The sequence below is a fragment of the Filicampus tigris genome, chromosome 19, assembly GCF_054856515.1.
Source record: "Filicampus tigris isolate MCC_2025a chromosome 19, RoL_Ftig_1.0, whole genome shotgun sequence".
Classification (NCBI taxonomy): Eukaryota; Metazoa; Chordata; class Actinopteri; order Syngnathiformes; family Syngnathidae; genus Filicampus; species Filicampus tigris.
Genome location: NC_141235.1, coordinates 5,322,481 through 5,343,436, shown reverse-complemented (window position 1 = coordinate 5,343,436; position 20,956 = coordinate 5,322,481). Strand labels below are relative to the sequence as shown.

Sequence of the window (20,956 nt, the reverse complement as noted above, 5' to 3'; positions counted from 1 at the left end):
CAACTGGAGTCAAGTAACTCAAGTGATTTGTCTGCTACATCTCTCATACTTGCTAGCAACTTCCCCACTGAGGCTTAGAAATGAATAAACAGCATTTAGACGTCAAATGAAGAATACAATGTCAGTTTTTTCCTTTGTTATGAGCCTTAAAATACTGTACAGTATAGGCTACTAGCATGCTAGGTAGATCCAAATAAATATTTCAGTTGCATTTTTATTTTGTTGTATTAAACATGGGTGTCAAAATCATCGTAATTAGGGTTTCCTTTGGAAGGCCAAGTGTGAACCCAAACATACTTTAGCCCCACATTACGCATACACAATGAATGAATGAATAACGACTTTTGAAATCGGAGGCAAATAAAAATTGCTTGTTAAAATATTAGATTCAAAAAGTACAATGTTATCAGTATTTTTGTAGTATGTTTAATTATTTTTTTTTTTAATAATTTTACTTGCTGTCAGCTGCCATTTCATTTTTTAAATTATTATTATTATTATTTTTTTTTAAATGTATAGGCCCTACAATTTTTTTTCAATATAAGATGACCTATTTTTTATTTAGAAATATTTGTATCAAAAAAACAACATGAAAACACATTGTTTAAACCATTTTCAAAATGTATTATTATAGCCTTTATATTTGTTTTACTGTGTGGCAGAAAATGTATCCAAAAAGGCATTCATCCTTTCAAAGACATCTTTTTATTTGGTAATATGGAATATTTCAGTCCGTTTTAACTGGACGTACACAAAGCATCAGACACATGCACGGTGGTCTATTATTATTATTATTATCATCATCATTATTATTATTCACACAAGGAAAAAAAAACAACGAAAAAATGAATATTCGCTCTTCACTCTCACGGTGCTCCAGCGCAAGAGGACCTTGCCTCGACGGCTAAACACATTTTTTAAGACAATGAATGGAAAAACAGGCAAAAACACACAAAAAACGGATAACAGAATGGAAATTTGAGTTTAAATTATGCCTCTAATACTGCTTTACATAATGTAGATAAATCACTTGCCAATTTATCAGGTACACTTTGATGAAAACCAATGAAGCATTCCTTTAATTTTTTTGGGGTGGGGGATGTTTTACAATTTGTATAGATACAGTGGATCTATGGGAAAATTACTGTATGAACAGTTCCAAATTCAGCACAAAACCTTCAGGAAAGAAAAAAAAAAATCATGAAAAGGCTACTAGAACATCTGAACTATATTATGGGTTCATCAGAGGCACTGTGATGCCATCAGAGGCATGAATATATAATTATTTAAAATTGGCTGTTAAAACACATTTAAAATTTAAAAGATTTAAGATCCATCTTGATTCATTGTTTTTTGTTTTTTTTTTATCTCGGGGTACAGTACCTTTTAAACTGGAAAGTGCCTGTATGCAATGATGTTGCTTTTCTTTCTTCTTAACTGTTTTCTTTGCGTATAAAGCAGCGGTGTAAACGTGCGTTCTAAAAGGCGGTGAGAAAGCTTTGGCGAGTAACTTGGAGGGAGAAAAGACATGGAAAAGGGGGGCACGGCCACACCGGGCCCTCCATACATTGGCAAATGCTGAAAAGGCATGTACAATCAATAACAAACTAGACTAAAATAGGCCATGAAATCTTAAAAAAAAAAAAAAAAAGAAAAAAAAAAAAAATCCCTTTATTTTTTTTAATCGCTCAATTCCTTTCAATAAGGATCTGCTGTGGGGAGGTGTGCCATAAAAATAAAAATACAACTAATACTAATAATGGTAACATCAGTGTTCAGGCCTTTCTGTAACGCTTCCTCGAAAAAAGTGCAAATCTAGTTAACTAACGCAGTAAATAATTCATAAAAATAATACTAATGGTCAAGTAAGGACAAAAATGCATAGGTGCTGTACAACTGCAGGGCGGGAGACTCCTGATTAGAACGTGACGGGGCAGTAACGCAATTATTAGTTGATTTAATACGCTCCTAAAAATACAACACTTGTACGGTATTTCCTGCTCCCATTTAACATGAATTTCAGTACAGAAGGTTCAACAAGAGGCTTAAAGTAGAAGTCAACCCAAACATATTTTTTTCAAGAATATGTTCCCAGCAGGCCCATTCGTAGAAACACGGATTAATTTTGCTTTTGTGGAATATAAATTAAGCAGCAAAATGCACTCGTTTTTAGTCATCTCTGGGGCGGCCATTTTGCCTTCTGTCGACTGAAAATGACATCACAACTGCTCACATCGACCAATCGCGGCTGACGTGAGCAGTTGTGATCATCATGTTCAGTCAACAGAAGACAAAATGGCCGCCCCCAGAGATGGCTAAAAACGAGTGGAATAACACTTATTCCACAAACGCAGTATTTATCAGAATGCCCTGTTTCAACTAGTGGGCTTGCATAGAACATATTCTTGAAAAAAAATATGTTTGGGTTGACTTCCTATTTAAGAAGCTCACAAATGTGAACTCACCGGAAACCTTTCACAGGCTGTATCGGTAAACTGATTCAAGTTACTGGACTCAGTTGACTCATATAAGTTCGCTTATTCGAGTTGGTGAACTCAAAACAACTCAGTTAACAGTTGACTGATTCAAGTTAGCAGAATCGGTTGATCAGAATCGGTTCACTGACTTGAGCAAGCAGACTCAGAAGACTTAATTGAGCAACACAGGCGTTCTGGCTCTGATAAACTGAGTTAGCGGACCTGATGACTTTAGCTAGCTGACTGGGAGGAAATGCTGCAGGCTCAGATGATTCGGTTCTATCAGTAAGATGATTCGAGTCAGCCAATTTGGATGACTTGAATCATTTTTACACATTTGTCAGAAATAAGCCTGTCGTTTGAAGGCCGTTCGACATACTTCATGGAAAACGGGAGCAAGCAAATGTGTATCTTTCTGGTCGTGTACAGTCACACACACAAACACACACACACACCATAGACTGGTCCAGTGAGTCATTTGTCACCAAACGAAAATGCTGAATCGTGTTGTTTTGAAAGAAGACGAGCCTGACGTGGGCGTGCTTCAAAAAGGACATACAAAAGGAGATTAAAATAAAAAAAAAAAAAAAGGCAACTTGGAATTTTGGCTTTGGATAAGATGCACAATGAGGTCATTGAAGTGAATCGTCTTGCGCAGCTCAGGGATCGATTGGTTTGGACTTATAAGAAAAGAGCTTCAGAGGAAGTCCTCTGTTGCTACAAAAAACAACAACAACAAAAAAACCAAAAAAAAAAACCTAACTAAGTTGCATCCTCCTGACGCCAGCCTCAGGAGCAAAATACATCATCACTTGACCAGTCTCATGCCTCGAACGCGACAACAACTAAGAACCCTCATTTGGTTTAAAATGGACACAGAGGTTACAGATTTTTTTTCCCCTCTCTAAATCAAAATGGCCTGATTTTTTTTCCATGGGGCGTGAATCGATACTTTCAGGCCTGAACGGAGGGGCCTCTCCTAGGGATCCTCCGCGTCCAGGAACTCCTTTTTGGGCGGGGCCACGCCGCGGTACCAAGAGCAGGATCCGTCGGCACGCTTGACGCAGGCGTAGTGGTTGGCCTGGCGACCGTACACCTGCTTCTCGATCATCAGGTCCGTCCACAGGCACTCCTCGGGGGCCGAGATCTCGCAGGGCAGCGAGGGGCAGCGCACGATCTGCAGCCCCCAGCCCCAACAAACGGACATTTTTTCATAGGATGCACGAAAGAGTCGCAAAGAACAGAAGCTTGGCCAATTCCAAAAGTTCCTGAGCGTGTATGGGATCCTTGGGGTACGCCCCAGATGTGCATGATGGAGGTGGCCAAAGCCCACTCAACGACACTTGCGGCTTTAATTCTTACTTCTTTTTATGCTGGGATGCCAAAAGTAAATGCATTGGGTGTGAACAAAAACATTATTATTAGATTATTACTATTTGCCGACTGCCTGTGCGCTATATATTTTTTGAGGTATATTTTTTTTCTATTTTTTTATTAATTTACTTTCTTGGTTGTGTTTTTGTATTAATTTATTTATCTTATCATTATTTGATTTGAAATATAACTAAGGCTTTATTAAGTATTATAATTTCTATTGATTTAATTTCCAGTGATTATAAGCATTAAGTTTGATTATTTTTAATTATTTATTTAATTAGCGTCATTATCATTCTAATTATTTTTTAATTAAATAAAAGGGGTTAATTACATTATCAATATTTTGTGAATGCACGTGCGCTGTAAATTTTTTTAACTAATACTAGATTAATTAGACATTTATGTACTTATTATAATATTTTTTTTCTCCAGTTATAATCTTATAAGTGATTGGTTGAATCAAAATTATTCATTCGAATTATCGGATAAAATTATTGAATCATTCCAACATGTTTTATGGTTAATGTTTATTTATATTGTTATTTTATTTAATTATACTAATGTCATAATAATTATGCTGTTGATAACTATCACATATTGCAATTATTTTTTTCTTTTATTGATATAAGGAAAAAAAATAGATTGACATTTTTAGCCACCCAAAAAATAAAAACAAAAATCTAGCAATCTAAAATGTAAAGAAATTGGCTTACAATATTAATGACTCAACAAACATGCCGTTTATTGGGATTGCCCAAGAGTGATTGTTTTGGAGACGCAAGAAGAAAAAAAAAAAAAAAAAAAAAAAGGAGTGTTCTCGCGCTTGGCTCTTACCTTGCACTCGCAGCCCATCTGATAGCGCTGGCTGAGACTCTTCTTCTGGGTGTTGCTCAAGAAGTCCCACGGCATAATGTAATCGCACAGCGTCACGTGCATTTGCCCGCCGGCGTCGGCCTTGCCTGTGAAAAGGACAGTGGACGACAAATCAACTTTATCTGCTGACGTTGCAGTTTTTTTTTTCTTCTGCAGAGCGTGCTACAGCAGCCCGTTTCGGAGATGACACTTCTTGCAGCTGCAGGGAGGATGAGTCATGCGGCATCAAATAGAAATATTAAGGCTGGTATGGTACTAGTTCTCATTTTTTTTGGAACGGGGTATTCTAGTTCGGTGCAGAAACGTCCCCACGTGGTATATTTAGGACAGGAAATAACAGTTGCTTACTTCACTGGCCGTTTCATCAGTCTGTGGTTTAGTGCTACAATTATGAGAGCAAATTGTCTTTTTGTATAATTTGGCTGTACTATTTATGCTAAATGTGCAAGAACATGTATCAGGGGTGAGAAAATTATGGCCCAGGATCCACATCCGGCCCAATCCTTTACTAGTTAAATTAAATTTGTCATTAATTCAGTTGATCAAATGATTGTTTCATCCAATCATTGTAAATAAAATAAAATATTAGTAAAATAACTACAATTTAAATTTTTTATACAAAATATTTTCTTGATATTGAAATTAATAAAATAAAAAATGACATTTTTTGTGAATAATTTTTTTTTTTTTTTTTTTTTTAAGTGTTATTTTATTAAATTATTAATGTTGAACTAAACTAAAAAAACAAAGGTAAACCTCAATACAAAAGGAATCCAACCCTGACACAATGACATATCTTTTAGGGACGCAACTAAGGATTATTTCATGAATCAATTCATCTGTTGATTATTTTGCTGATGAATCGGCTTGGGAAAAAAAACATTTTCATTTCCATCCCTTTATTTAAAAACAGGGCATTATTTCAAATGGACAGAGTAGAAAATGTGCACACATTAAGAATGATTCATTTACTGGTTTGGTCATGAACATGTCAAAAAACAGAGAGGAAAAATGTGAATGTATTCTAAAGTAAAAGCAGATGTTTTCAAATGGTTTCTTTTGCTTTGAAGGAGGACTACAGAAATCGGAGTATTTACTGTTGAGAGGCTGATATTCCAAGGATTTGTACAATTTTAAATTAAACATGGTCTGTGCATGATTAATCAATCATCAAAAATACGTCTCGACTAATTTCATAATTAATTGCTGCGCCTCACGTATGGATTATTGTTTGACGGCTGTATTGTGCGATTCCAGTTAAGGCGTACACACCGGAGATCAAGTACTCCTTCTTGCCGCTGGTGTCCAGGGTGACGCCGCACACGGCCGACACGGGCGCAGTGAAGATGGTGTCGATGTCCTGATTGGGTCCCTTGAACATCTGAGGTGAAAAAAACCCCACAAAGTTTCAACTTGAAGCTTCGGGAAGGCAGCAAACGCACACGCGGCGACTGATTTGCGGTTACCTTGATCTGCTTGACGTCATACTGAATCCTCTTGATGGGGTTCCCGTAGATGTCGTTGCCAGAGTCCACCTCTCGCTCGCCCACCACCTTCGCTCGGATCACTGATAAAGAGAACACCGTTTTGAAAAACAAGAGTCAACAAAAACACAAGTATGTGGAATAGTGACTTTTTCATGCTAGCGTGACGGCAAAAGTGGACAAAATTAGCTTTAGCCTAGTCACTGGAAACCATGCTGGGGGCTTTTTAAAAAAAATCAACCCAATCATTTTTTTCAAGAAGGCCCACTAGTTGAAACACGGCATTCTGATGAATATTGCGTTTGTGGAATAGGAGTTAAGCAGCAAAATCCACCCCTTTTTAGCAGTCTTAGGGGGCGGCCATTTTGTCACTTCTGTCAGCTGAAAATGACATCACAACTGCTTAGGGCTCAGGTAACGACCAATCACGGCTCAGCTTCAGAAAACAGGTCAGCCGTGATTGTTACCTGAGCCCTGAGCAACTTTGATGTCATTTTCAGTCGACAGAAGTGACAAAATGGCCGCCCCCATAGATGGCTAAAAAGGGGTGGATTAATTCTTATCCCACAAACGCAATATTTATTAGAATGCCTTGTTTCAGCTAGTGGGCTTGCGTAGAACATATTCTTGAAAAAAATATGTTTGGGTGACTTCCCTTTAAGGCTGCACTTTGACTGACGCTTCCTGCTTCCAGACATGACGAACTGGAGACGCTATACGATGACTAAAAAAGGCGTTTGATTCTACTCTATTTAAAGAACCTGAAAGCTGATACGAACAGTGTGTGTGTGTGAGTGTGTGGGGGTGTGTGTGCGTGTGTGTGTGTGTGAGAGAGAGACGACGTCCAGCTTCAGCTATGCTTACGACATTAAATCCGAAATGGAAAATGTGAGCAAGAGAGTCAAGGAAAAACAATCAGAAGTGGATAAAAGACACAAAGACGCTCTCACCAAGTTTATTTACACACTTTTAACGTCACACTCCCCACACTGCTCCCTTGGGGCAGACGGCTCCCGTGCCCCAGATCGTACAGAAAGGACAGGGAGATACGACATTCAAACAACCACAAACAGTAAGGACTCATTTCTATACTTTGATGCCATGACTAAATAACTACTCTGTATTATCTAGAAACGAAACGGCAGAGAAGGCCAGCGTTCATTCATTCAACAAATCACATCCATTGATGTCATTTTGATGTCATTCACTTTCAGCAAAAGCGTTTTGAGCTTTTCAAGCATTTTGTTTCAGGTTGAATAACGCTCAACTCCATGCACTCGGAACCGTGTGCAAAGCTCAGCATTTTCAGTCCCACTCTGCAAATATTCAGCGCGCACACGTATGCACACGAGTGCGGTTGTACCTGGCTGGCGCTCTGGCCTGCATTCCTCTCGGGTTTTTTTTCCCCCCGCTGCTCTCGCTTCCTGACCTCATTCCGAGTACTAACGAGCAGAGGATCGGCGGCGGGGGCGCGAAGCCGACAGGAAGTTGCTAAAACTCACAGTGTCGGCAATATACACGACGTGGTGCTTAACAAATGTAGTAGGCCGGCGCCCCGTGTACGATTTAAGACAAAAGGCGTAATACAACGCCAAAAAAAAAAAAAAAAAAAAAAAAAAAAAAATTACTCGGTAGTGCCCCCTGGAGAGCGATTCAATCGTGTCAATCAGGACACACAAAAATGTCTGAATGGGATTCGTAGATGACGCAATCATAGAAGACAAAGCGTAGAAGTTGAAATGAAAAAAAAAAAAAAAAAAAAACCTAAAACGAAACTATACAAGAATACGCTAACCGTAGATGACGACTGCGCAAACCATAAAGGACGAGAAAAGGTCGATGCAAACTGTACAAGAGGACGTAAACAGTATAAAGATGAAGTGAACCATAGAAGATTCGAACACGATATGAACCGTACACAAAAAAAAGATGTGGCGATAAACCATAAAAGAAAAAGTCAAAAACAAGGTACAAATGCGCCAAGAAGGCAAAGACGGCGATGTACTCAACAATGACGTCAGGTTGCTTTTGTTTTTTTGCCGTTTATGATTTCTAACGTGAAAAAAAGGTTCACAGTGATTGCTGATCGTTTTTGTATACGGATCGAGCTGCGTGCTGCAAAAGGCCCCGCCGGTTTGGCCGGACTTTGGACAAGCCTGGTCCACATGATCGCAGTGTCACAGTGAAGTCTCCAGACTGCACATCAAACACCGCAAGTTCACGTGATCTGCGCCGGGCCGACAGAAAACCACCGAGTGACCCACATTTCGCTTGTTAGCGTTCTCGGGATGCAGCGGAATGACTCACATTTTGATTTTGGACAACTTTTCCACCCACACCCCCCTCCCTCCCCTCCTCCACTCAGCCCACCACCACCATGACGACCCTTCTTCCTTTCCCATCCGCCGCCACATGTTGAGCCAATTACATCAGGCCGCGCTAAAGCTAAAACGTCAGCAGTAATTTCCGTCACGTCAGCCGTATGCCGTCTGCGGCGCTAATGTGCAACAGCAGCGTGTGAACAAACGCCTTTATTTTGAAATCCCCGCACCCCGCTTTGGACTTCCTCCTTGACTACTTCAGCTCACCAAAAGTAAAATGGCGAAACCTAAAAGTTCCTCTTTGTGGACTTGAAGGGGGATGTCGTTGCACCATTTTAGACAGCAACATAGTGAGCGTGACATTTAAGTGTGTCAATAAAGTAATATTGTTTTTGCAAATGTCCTTGGTGTGCATTTCTTTGACTTCCTCTTCCGCTGGCTCTCCCCACAGTTTCTTGTTTTGCTTTTCGGGGCAGCGTCGTCCTCTGCCCCAAGGAAGCAGCATAGTGAGTATGACATAAGCGTCTAAACAGACTTTAGACGTTTCTCAATTAGCATTCTTCAGTCAACGTCATCAGTCGCGGGCCAAGTACTGTTTGAATTCAAAGTCGGAATAAACCAAGAGCGCACGGAATACCTAGATGTTGTTCTCGTCAGCTAGCTTAAACCTAGCATGCATCAGTCGGAAGTACTGTTCCAATTGACAGTACGCATAAACCAAGAACGCACGGGATTCCTGGATGTTCTAAACGTCAGCTAGCTTAAACTTAGCATGCATCAGTCGGAAGCTTGTGAAGGCCTGGCTGGGGAAAATATCCCAAGTTACTTTTTGCGCTGCTAGCACAGAAACGCGTCAGAGTCGGGGGGGAAGAGCTAACAAGTACACAGCCGTTCCAATTATATATATATATATACACTGTATTGGTATATATACAGCATTGGGCATGGGGCCACAAATGATTTGAGTCCCAAAAATTCTGCCATGCAACAAGCAGCCGCGTAACCACAAGAGAAGCGTCGTCGCACTAACTGGCAGGTTAAAATTGTTTTGTCGCCGACGTTTGCGGCGGGAGCGTGACACTGCGTGACGGCTGCGGCTCGCGGCCCGACAAGCATACATGCTAGTTATTTACAGTATGAAAACCATTTCCACTACACAAACACCCAGCGTCAGACCGCATCATTTTGATAGCGTCGTTTGCAGGAAGCCCACACGGACATGCGGCTTAAAAACAAAACTCTTTCCTGTGCTGCTGTGTCACGCATAAACCCCAAACCACGTTTGAACCTTCCTGTAGTGGTTTATTGACTCATGAAAGGCATAAAAAATACACCGGGTCAACAAACACAGACATCCTGTTTCCCAAGGCAAGGAATCAAACAAGAGCAAAAGAAGTTTATTTGTTGGAATAATGTTTTTTTTCCCCCCCAAATACAGTATATTTTTTAGTAGCTTCCCTAGTTCTTACACTAACAACATGGCTACAAACAGAGGCTAGTTTATAAAAGCTGTGTTTTGTTTTGACGAAAGAGTTATTTTTTACACGAGTACTTTCACTTAATAGGATAAGCGGTTGGGCAAATGAATGAATGAATGTGAAGATTTGTTTTTAAATTTTCGATTATTTCTGCGGAAGCTGATGAAAGTTTATGCTGGGGAAAACATGATTAAAAAAATTTGGGGTATCAGAAGTAAAGAGGTTCCCGGAAAGGGGGCAAAATAAGTCAATTATTTTCTTTTTCGAAAAGCAAATGGAGGAAGTTGAATTTCTGTGAAAAATAAATAAAAAAACATTTCAAAGGCCTTTTGAAATCCCTGCTGCACTTTCATGTCACGTGTCTTCCCCATCAAAGGCTGTTTGAGTAAAACCACTAAAACATTCCCACTCCTCAGATGAATTGGGCCACAGAGTCAGTAAATAGACAAAAACAACAACAATGACAAGGGAGTGCAACTTCTCACACCGATTTCCGCACACACCGGGACTCTCATTGCTTCCCTTCGCTTGAAAACACACCCTGGATGTCATCCAGATGTCAGCCGAGCCGCAGCGCTCCGCATCATGCGTGCACTTCCAGCGTTACTGGTGTGTTTTTTGGCGGCTTTTAAAGTGTGCGTCCCTGTTGTGAAGCATTCCTGTAATTCCAAAACGCGCACCACCCCTCTTCACAAAAAGGAGTGGAAATCAAGTCAAAAGACAGACTGAGTTGAGAGGAAAGTTTGCAGTGTGGTTGAGATTCGATTTCTTCTCATAACCCCCCCCCCACCTTATGTGAGACCGACCCTTTCCACACTGCCTCTCTCTTTTCCCTCCGCGTTGCCACGTTGCCCCAGCCGAGCCGCGTCGGCATCCCGAAGGTCTCGTAAAGGCGCCGTCTCGCTTCCAGATTGTGCATTTGACTTACTTACAGAAAACAAAAAAGACACAGAAAAAAAATTTGGCGATTTTGAATGTGTTGCGTAAAGCTAAACACAAATAGCGGCAAGAATGTGTACGTTTTTTTTTTTTTAGGTTTTAAGAGGAAGTCAAACCCAACATTTTCTTTACAATATGTTCTATGTAGTCCCACTAGTGTAAACATGGCATTTTGATTAATATTACGTTTGTGGAATATATCTCAAGGTTCACCATTTTGCACACTTTCTGGCGACTAAAAATGACATCACAGTTGCTCAGGGCCCAGGTAACAACCAATCACGGCTCAGCTTCAGAAAACAGGTGAGCTGTGATCCATCGTTACCTGAGCACTGAAATGTGATGTCATTATCAGTCGACAGAAATGACAAAATGGCCGCCGCGTGAGATGGATAAAATAAAATGCTGTGTTTTGACTATTGGAGGCGCAGAGAACATATTGTCGAGAAAAATTGGGGGTTGACTTTCCTTTAATTTATTGCTTGTGTTGGTTATGAAATACATGGGAAGAGGACCTTGAAAATAAAACCATATTAAATCGCAATCGCAATATTGGGGAGGGGAGGGGGGAGCAATTGCATATTTCTCCAAATTGATCATCAGCCCTAGCAGAAAGACAGACACATGTGGGTCACTGTCCCACTTGGCCCTGATATAAGCCAAATGTTTTGTGAAAAAGTCATCTGACAACAACAGTTGGTGCTTTAATGCAGACTCTTTCAATCTGACCTTTTTACCTTTTTATACCCAAATTTGAAAATAACTACAAACAAAATGCATCCATCTTTTTTACATCTTTTCCAGTTCCGGCTGGTCCCTGACTTAGCTGACTTCAGGCGAAAGCGGGGCCACACCCCGGAATGGTCATCAGCCAATCACAAGGCAAATGGAGACGACCATTCAATCAGTCACTGTCGTGTGCACCAAAGTCAGGCCACTACACTATCAGTTATATTAAATATATTTTTTTCTTTTTTGGGGGGTTATAAAAACAGTAAATTTAAGATGCATGGATAATAAAAGTAACTATAATTAATTAAAATTTGGGCCCAAATGCTTCCACGTACTAATGGAACAGGAACAAGTATAAAATATTTGCACCATAAGAAATATGAAACAAAGTCATTCATAATAGAGAAAAGAATATCCTGCTCATCTCGTTTCCTTGGCAACTAGGGGCAGAGCCAAATGCACCAAAGGTCACTTTAGGACTACGAAACACATTTACGTGTAGACTTTGACGTCACTACTTCGTATAGAGAGCAAGATATCAATGCTCCCATCCAACTTGATAGGAGCTTGAGAGGTACTGTAAAGACGAATTGGCAAACCTGGCCAAAGATTGGTGGGCATCATATTCAAAATGAGTTTGGCCGCCAAATCAACAACGTATTGAGCCAGGGTTGAGAATACTGTACTTTTTTAAAAATTATGTCTTGTTTTGGAATAAACTGGAAAAGGGAAAAAAATACAGTAGGAGGTGTTTCATGTAAAAATTTGAGGGGAAAAATTAACGTGGAAGAAGTGAATCACTGAATACTTTCGGGATGCACTATGTATTGTATAGACGGCAACACAGAAGCTTCAAAACATTTGTCATGTAGCCTAAAATGATGCAACCACATCCTTCCAGTCCACAAAGAGGAACTTCTACATTTCACCACACATACATTTTGGCATAAGTCATACAACAACAACAACAAAATAAAAAATAAAAACAAAAAGGGGTAAGTAAGTTTAGGTACATCAGAGCTGTGATTCACAATTGGTAGATCAAGACTAGGAATGTAACGATTCATCGAAAATCAATTTAATTTAAATACATTGGTAGTGAGTTTGTGGTAAGCTGTGCAAAAAATCTTGCCAAATCAAAGTTTCCTACTCTATTGGCTGGTAATTTTGCTTCAATTAACAGATGCCCCATGTCACGACTTTTTTCTTGCTAAGCCCAGTTTTTGCAGTGTAGAGGGCTCTGTGGTGGTCTCGAAGGGGGTCTTGCAGAAGGGTGCTGCTGTACAAATCACCGAAATCAGTATGCAAAGCGAGTCGTGGCCTTGAGCGGCACACCACCACTGGAACACTAAACAGACTGATGATTTGGGTGCTAATGATATGCGGCATGTGGAACAGACAACAACAACAACAACAACAACAACAACAACAACACTAGCGTGTCGGGGCGTGTGTGGGCGGTGTACTCACCCACGTCGGCGTTGCAGAATGCCTGTTGCGGGTGCACCGGGGCGCAGCTGCACGCCTCGGCCAGCTCCTCCGCCCGCCACACGAGCAGCAGTGCCAGCGTGCACAGGACCCCGTTCACGCTCAGCGGCATTGTTGACGCAGACACGGCGACGCTAGGTTTTCCCCTTTTTTTTTTTTTGCAGCGGTTGGCGGTGCAGATGCCAACGAGAAGCGACTGTCTTTTTTTCTGTATAGAACTATCTCTGATTTTTGTTGTTGTTTGTTTTTAAAGGAGCGACTCAAGACGTCAACAAGACGAACGGCTGACGTAAGTCACAAAGATAAAGTCAGATTTTGTGTCGCGTTCAGGGTCTGGTGAGGTCCGAAGTGTCGTTCAAGGACTCTTGTTGTCGTCTGGTGCTCGGCCTTTTTATAGATGCTGCCCTCCGGTCACGCCCCCTGACGGGTACGGTAAGTCGGAAAGGCCGAAAAGATCCTGATCATCAAAAGGATCTGCTGATTTTTTTTTCCATCCATTGAACCTTTATCGGGGAATATTTATCTATCATCGGTCTGGCTGACATTCACTGCTTACACAACTGCAAAAGCACACACTTCAGTGTTGCCAACTTTGTGATTTAGTCTGATTTACACTTCATACAGTGGATGTAAAATATCTAAACGCTCCTATTCAAATGCCAGGTTTTTGTGAAAATGAGACCAAGATAATCCGTCCATTCACTTTTATCCATCATGAGAATGAGTAATAAATGTACACCTGAATTGATTTTTAAAAAAATCATTTTTCCAAAGGCGTAAGTGATAATAAAGAGCCGTACAAATGTGGTGGCAAAAGTGTGCACACCCACGTCATTGGGGATGTACTAGTCCGTAGCTCCGTTAAGAATTACGTAATCAAATTGAAACTAATGTTAAATGAGAGCCAGAACACATCTGCCCCCATTTTGTGTGCCTCTGATTAAACCCAAATAAAGTTCAGATGCTCTGTAAAATTAAAAAAAACAAGGAAATCTGTACTCATCTACCTGTCTGTGAGCAAGTCATTTCTGCACTCCCGCCCCAGTGATAAGAGTGAAGTTGTTCGACCAATAAAAAACATTCATGCAACAGCGTGGCAAAGAATTTCAAATATCATAGGTCTTTAATTCCAACACCTACTGACGATTGCGGTGTCATCTTTTTACACCGCTTCAACTGAATCATGCAAATCAGTCGTGTCCTCCATTTTGCACACCACTCCCACATTTTGGAAACCAGTAGTGTCGTTTGTCCTTCTCAAACCGTGTACAGAAGTCCATTTGTGTTTTGAGAACATCCAGGGAGCCTTGTTGCTGTAGAGACGCTGTCCAAGGCTCGTAAACGTTTTAAGAAAAAAAAAAAAAAAAAAAAAAAGAAGTACCGGGACTTGTTTTGTTCAATTTCAAGCTTGCAAAGTCATACAAAGAAAATTCCTGAGAAGCTATTATTTGGTTTGTAATGAGAAAGAAATGGAAATCATCCCAGAAGAATTAAAAAGCATTCGTCAAAAGATCCCCACGTATACGGTATAAGCTCCATATAATAAGCACCTCTTTCAACATGTGCGTAACCATCGAGGAAAGGAGTATAAGAGTACGCAGTGAGTCCTGCCGGTGGAGTTCTCAGAGGCCTTTGTTGAAGTAGACGCGCTGCACGCCGTCGCCGTACTTGGACGCGATGGAGTCGCGGAGTTCGGGCTCAAGCTTTGACACGGCAATGGAGCTGCGACACCAAGACAAAGATGACAGACGTGGTCAGAACTCAACAACCAATCAAATGGTTTGGAGCAAACCAACATTGAGTATTGTTTATTTGTTATGGTGTCACGTCGATATTTGTTTTCCAATTAACATGTCCTCACCTAATTATTTGGCGTGGCATTTTGTGGCGACTGCTTTTAACGGATTGCTTTGGTTTGTTTTGCTTATTACTTACTTTCAATGATAAAATGTCATTCAAATTGTATTAAAAAAAGTAATGTATTGAATAAAAATATGCAAAAATATGTGTGTAGCTGTAAAATTAAGTAATTTGAAAAAAGGGAAAATGGTAATTAATTAATTTTTTTGCAGCCCGTTGGGGGCAGTAAAGGAGTTGGACTTGAATAACTTGTTTTAATTGGCAAAATGTTTTAAGTTATATTTAAGGAGTTAAATATGCATTTTGAAATAGAAAATAATAAAATTAAGACCGTTGTTTTGCAGCCTGTTAAGGCAGCAATCAAGTTGAGCCTGCATCATCCATGACTTCAAAATAATTGATCAAACGTAAGAATAATTTTATTTAAAAAGTGAATTTGCTGTCTGTAAATATATTCAAAGAAAAATATATGTATATGAATGAATTTTATTTGAAATACAATACAATAATTATCTTTTTTTTTTTACATTTTATTTTGCAGTCTGTTGAGGCAGCAAAAACGATGGGCCTGAATTCCTTGTGCCCTCTGTTGGCTGCTGCTAAATACTGACTGACTTGTAAGAGAATCTTATGAAGACTAAATTAATATGAAAAAGTATTTAAAAACAATTGTATTACAATTAAATTAAACTAGGAATAAATGTACTTTACAGCTCACACGACCGCTCCGATTTTAGCTGTCTTTGATTACGAACATTTATTCTCCAACATCACTTGTTTTGCCCTCAATCACAGCAGGTTGTGCCGTTGTTTAAATTTGGTACTTTTGAAAATGAACGCATTATTCTTCGCTGTCAAACAACAACCTTTCCTGGAAAATTGATAACCGCAAAGTATCGAAAATAAATCAGATGTGAATTACCATCTTTGCGGGAACAGGGAGCAGGCTGCCGGCACCATGAAGATCAAACTGTTATGAGACAAGCGCAACAAAAGAGACTTGATCCCACCTTGAGACTTTTATCACATTCAAAAGTCCTTCCATCCACCTCCCGCCAGATGTTGTACTTACAAGACGCCCACCATCATCACTTGAATGGGCCCGTGGAGGTATGTGATTCTCTGCCGAGGAGAAGAAAAGAAGTCTTCATGGGGGTCACTCAACAAAGGAGGAAAATAAAAAAAAGAGGAACCAACCTGCATGAATTTGTATTTTTCCAGCCGCTGCATGATGATGGGGAGGATGACTGCGGAGGAGAGTGCGAGTGAGGGGGAGCGGGGGCAGGAAAATAAAGAGCTGTTTGTAAGACGGGGATGTTTTTTCCTCATACGTACTCATTCCCGGTGCAGCCATGGTGATCCTGGAGATGACCACTTGCGTGATGCCTTTCACCGCCGCTTTCTGTGAGGGGGGGGGGGGGGGGGGGATGAACAAAATTTGAAGTGACTTGAGTGTGTTTCAATATTTCTCAAAAACGTCTCACCTGTGAGTGGCCCAGCTTGTTGCCGTTTTCATCGGTGACAGCGATGCCGTTCAAGATTTCCCTGAAGAAACAGTTTAGGCACATTTTCAGTCACCCAAAAAGATTTTTTTTTTCAATGAATTGCTTGTGTATAAATAGTTGCCTAGCCGTCATATGTGAAAAACACTTATGTCCAATTTTTGAATTTTCGCGTTAATGCGATGTCTGTAATGTGGAAACACCATTCACTTAAAAATAAAAAAGTTGAAAAAAAAATTGACTTAATTGTTTTTCACAGGACAGCGACGATATGTCTAATTAAGCAAATCGTTAAATTGTATTTTGGTGATGTATTCTTTTATTTTTAATAGTCCGATATTAGCTCTTTTAAAATCTGCAAAGATGTGCTTTTTTTTTTAAAGACATTAACACATTACATTACACACATAAGACATTCAAACAGCACACACCTGACACCCCAAAAAAAACAACAAAAAAAACAACGATTTTCATTATAAAGTTAAACACTACAGGGCAAAGTACTGTTAAACAGTCAAATGTTTTGCCCATAAATCATATCTTTGCTTTTGTAAGAATTTAAGGCCCCAAAAAATATGAATTATATACATTTTAAATTAATCGGCCGATTAATCGGCTATTGGACCAAGTTAAATAATATCATAACTTTTCCTCCCATTAATGTTATCTATATAGCCTGTCAAAATCCAATTGATTTTTTCTTATAAAAAAATCTTTTTGAGAGGAAATAAACAACTGAGACGCGGAGCATTGTTGTGTTTGTGCCAAATGGACCTTTTGGAATTTAAAAGATAAAAACTTCACCCTTGGTTTTTTCATAACGCATTTCCCCATGTCCGTATGATAGCCGTGACTTAATCTTGAAAGTCCTCAAAGTGTGTATGAGGGACTCACTGTTGCCTCATCATGGGAATGTTGACACAGTTGGCTGCCGCCACGGCCGCGAAAGGAACCCATCGCGCCACCAGCGGGGGCGCTCTCTGCGGGAGGAGGGGGAAGTCGAGCGTGATGTGAAGCCACGGGGAGAGACTTCACACACAAAAGCACTCGACGCACTTCGGTAGCCATGGCAACGGTACCTTGGTGTAGAGGTTGAGTCCCACAGCCGTCGCCAACGCCGTGCTGGTGGCGGTCACGTAGGCGACGCCGATCTGCCTGCGAGGTGCAACAATGGTGATGTCGTTGAAGCCTGCATTGGCGATGCATGTAAAGGCGGCCTGAGGTGTTACTTTGGGGTGATGGGCGAGGCAGCGTTGCGGTTGGTGTAGTTGACCAGCGCGTTGAAGGACTGATTGACCCACTGCCAGAAGACCACCGCAGGCACAGTCCTGGAAAGACGCAGCCATCGACACACTTTTTGAAACAGAAATCAGATCATGTTACATACAGCCTTACTCCAAAGTCAAATTCAGTTGAAATTCATTTTTCACTCATTTTTTTCATAACCGCTTTGTTGAAATGTAGCCTTTAGTAGTTTTAGTATTAGCTTTAGTTTTTCAAGCGTATGGAGTATTTGTCGAGTGCAAGATTTAAAAAAAAAAAGTTCACTAAGTATTGTGTAATCAAGTAAACTGCAATTCTCAAACAACTGTTTGACATTCCTTCTTCTCCAACTACGGGTGTACAGCAGCACCAAAATGAACCCCGAAAGCTCATGTATGATATTAACTGACAGACAAAAACTTTTACTATATTATAGACAGATTTATTGATTTTAAATTGTAATTTCTGTTAGCTTTTTTTTAAAAGCATTGTCTTTATTTTTATTTCATTAAGGAAAATGTTTCTTTTAATTTGAGCTATTTTGTTAACGATCTTAAACTTGCTACGCGTCACCTGATTAACGCAATGCCTCCTTTCTCCAGTTGGTCAAGATAAGCCCCCACCTTGCACAACAGAAATGAACAGAACTCTGCGTGAGAAGCCCTCCGTGTTGACATTTGCGCTACTCTACCTGTAGAACTGCAGCATGCAGCCGGTGATGGCCATGCCGCCGGGGACCTGGAAGGACATGCGGCCGATGATGTTCATGCGGTCACCCGTGTCGGGGTGGAAGGCGGAGTCGTACAGCTTCTTGGCGTAGTGGAGTTGCTCCTCCGTGGTGCCCGGTGGGACCGAACCCGCCCTGGAACGCAGAACGCGCAATTGAATGTGTTGTCAAAAGGGGAACATTTTATTTTGAAGCCCTACCTGCAACTCTCCACCAAGGCTTTGGCCTCATCCAGGCGCGAGTCGGGCAAGAGCGCAGTCCGCCAGTCGGTGATGTTGAAGAAGTGCTTGAGGCGCCCCATGAAGGTGGTCTGGTCCCACCGCGGGGCGTCAATGTCGAACGTGGGGCTCAGCGCCATGGCGGAGGAGTCACGGGTCGCAGGGGGGGCTGATCTTTATCCTCCGAAAAGGTTCGGATGAAGACCTGAGGACGAGAGTGCAATGATGTTTCTGCCAGTAGGGCGCGTGGACTTGATTTATTAGATTCGGGTCAAATTTGATCATAATCAGCTCATCTGCAAGATCTTCATATTGAAGAAATGCTCATACTGCATGCAGAAAAAAAACAGCAGTCTTTAGTCAGAATTCTGCACACTCATAGGATATTGAATAAACACTCAAACGGCTTTATAGCCGAGTGCTGAAATGTCATTATGGTGAGGACAAGAAGAGTACTTGTACATAAGATGGACCTCCAGGATATGGAATCCACGATGAAACGGCTTTCCATCTGGTCCTGTCAATAATACGGCCTATACCTGCTTCAGCCCGATAAATTACCGCATGAACACATTTCGATAATAGTTCCCACAATTTAGATGGGCCTTGAAAAGTGGAAATGTGCCCTTTGCCACCACTTAGGCCAAATCCCTAAACAAGTCCACCGCTAGAAATAATTGACAGGCACCTAGTGAATGGTTCCTCAAGTTGTCTAGCTGCAGCAGCGTTCCAATACCCGACCAGAACCGGCAGAATCCCATACAAAAAAAAAAAAACAATAACATAACTTTGTAATTATTCACATGAGGAGTTAGTTATTCACAGATGTTGCTGCAATTGTGCTTTTAGGAGACTTTGTGCAACCCCAGCCTGGCTTGATCTGGATGGTTCTGGATTTGTTTACTTTCAAAATGTGGGCCTGCAACAGTCAAAAGTTTTCGAAACACTTTAATGAGATTTACCAACAAGCCTAGAACTGATAGGCCCCTGCAGGACATAAACATGCATGATAATAGATCATTAGTAGACGACACGGTTTAAAATAAAATAAAATAAAAACTTTTACGAGAGGCTGCAACGTTCAAATTTCCAGAGGTTTAATTTCTCGCTTGCCCGCTGCGTTAGTAAACTGGAGTAACTTCAGACAGCATTTTCCTCTCGATTAATGCATTTGATTTAAATTAAGTATTGGAGCCAAGAAGCACCTCTGTGCAACTGGAGCTTGATAAACTGGATCTACAAGCCGCAGTGCATCTGGAAATAGTATACGCTGTCCCGAGACGACCTAGGCGTTACAAAATAATTTAACTGCATTTAAAAAAAAAAACGAGGATGTGCTTTAATTGCATTTGTGAGTTGGCACAGAGTCGGGTGGGGAGGTTATGTCAGAAAAGGAGAAAAAACATATGTCCGAACCGGTAGACTGATGCAACTTGTGCCTCGTGTCACTGGCGCTCCGCCCGCGGCGACAAGGCAAAGGAAACATAAACGGGAATATTTTTATGCTTTAGATCACGTAAAGACGCAATGCTCACCTATGATCAGGTGGTCCGCCGCCTGTGAGTAAAAAGCTGCCAGGTAGGGTCAAGAAACGTAAAGAAATGTTGCACGTGGCAAGCTCTCCGCCAATGGCGTAGAGGGGCAGTTCCCCACGACACGATAATCGGACGGGTCCTAAAGCCCGAATATTCTTGAACAGAATATTAATCTTCTATCTTGCTAAACCGTAAAGAGTTTGCGACCGAACTACTCGTCAGTAAAGTTGTATTTATATGACGTAAAATAGTCACGAAACATTATAGAGTCAATATAAAGACAGAATTAAAAATTCCGGTGCTCTTGAAGGGACAAGACGGCAGACTGAGTGTGAGACAGGCTTGTGGTTGGTGGAGAACCCGGAAGCGAGTAAATGGAGAACGAGTTGGCATGCGAGTTGAGTGTAAATTGTTGTTTTCGTAGGTTACGAGACCGACATTGATCCATAAAAAAATGCAATAAACCTCAGAAAAATCAGCTGTGCCTCTATGTCTCGTTCTAAACGTAACTCAGTTTTTTTTTGCAAGACAAGATACATGTGGACACGACAGTATGAGTGCGTGCGCTTACTTGGCGGTGATCAGTAAAATTCGCCGCACTGTCGCCGTCTCTGGCTTGGCATGGTATAGCAGCTACCAGCTAGGCGAGTGGGTCCTAAAGCACATAATTTTCAAATACTAA

At 40.9% G+C, this 20,956-nt stretch overlaps 2 protein-coding genes across 3 annotated transcripts; both read right to left on the bottom strand.

Moving 5' to 3' along the window:
• Window positions 1-686: 686 nt before the first annotated feature.
• On the bottom strand, window positions 687-13,537 carry timp2a (TIMP metallopeptidase inhibitor 2a). Its single transcript, XM_086017464.1, has 5 exons — window positions 13,152-13,537; window positions 6,194-6,294; window positions 6,000-6,108; window positions 4,689-4,813; window positions 687-3,654 (listed from the first exon to the last, which is right to left on the bottom strand). The coding sequence occupies exons 1-5, from the start codon at window positions 13,279-13,281 to the stop codon at window positions 3,457-3,459; spliced, it is 663 nt and encodes a 220-aa protein (XP_085873590.1). The 5' UTR covers window positions 13,282-13,537; the 3' UTR covers window positions 687-3,456.
• A 736-nt stretch (window positions 13,538-14,273) lies between these two features.
• Window positions 14,274-20,921, bottom strand: sfxn2 (sideroflexin 2). 2 transcript variants are annotated; one of them, XM_086017463.1, is made up of 12 exons: window positions 20,846-20,921; window positions 18,722-18,944; window positions 18,486-18,656; window positions 17,761-17,859; window positions 17,611-17,686; window positions 17,426-17,511; window positions 16,514-16,574; window positions 16,365-16,431; window positions 16,227-16,276; window positions 16,102-16,151; window positions 15,952-15,999; window positions 14,274-14,891 (listed from the first exon to the last, which is right to left on the bottom strand). In XM_086017463.1, exons 2-12 carry the CDS (start codon window positions 18,877-18,879, stop codon window positions 14,792-14,794), a joined length of 966 nt encoding a protein of 321 aa, XP_085873589.1. In that variant the 5' UTR covers window positions 18,880-18,944; window positions 20,846-20,921; the 3' UTR covers window positions 14,274-14,791. The 2 variants fall into 2 exon arrangements, with proteins under 2 accessions (XP_085873589.1, XP_085873588.1); XM_086017462.1 differs by lacking the exon at window positions 20,846-20,921 and adding an exon at window positions 20,275-20,782.
• Window positions 20,922-20,956: the final 35 nt, after the last annotated feature.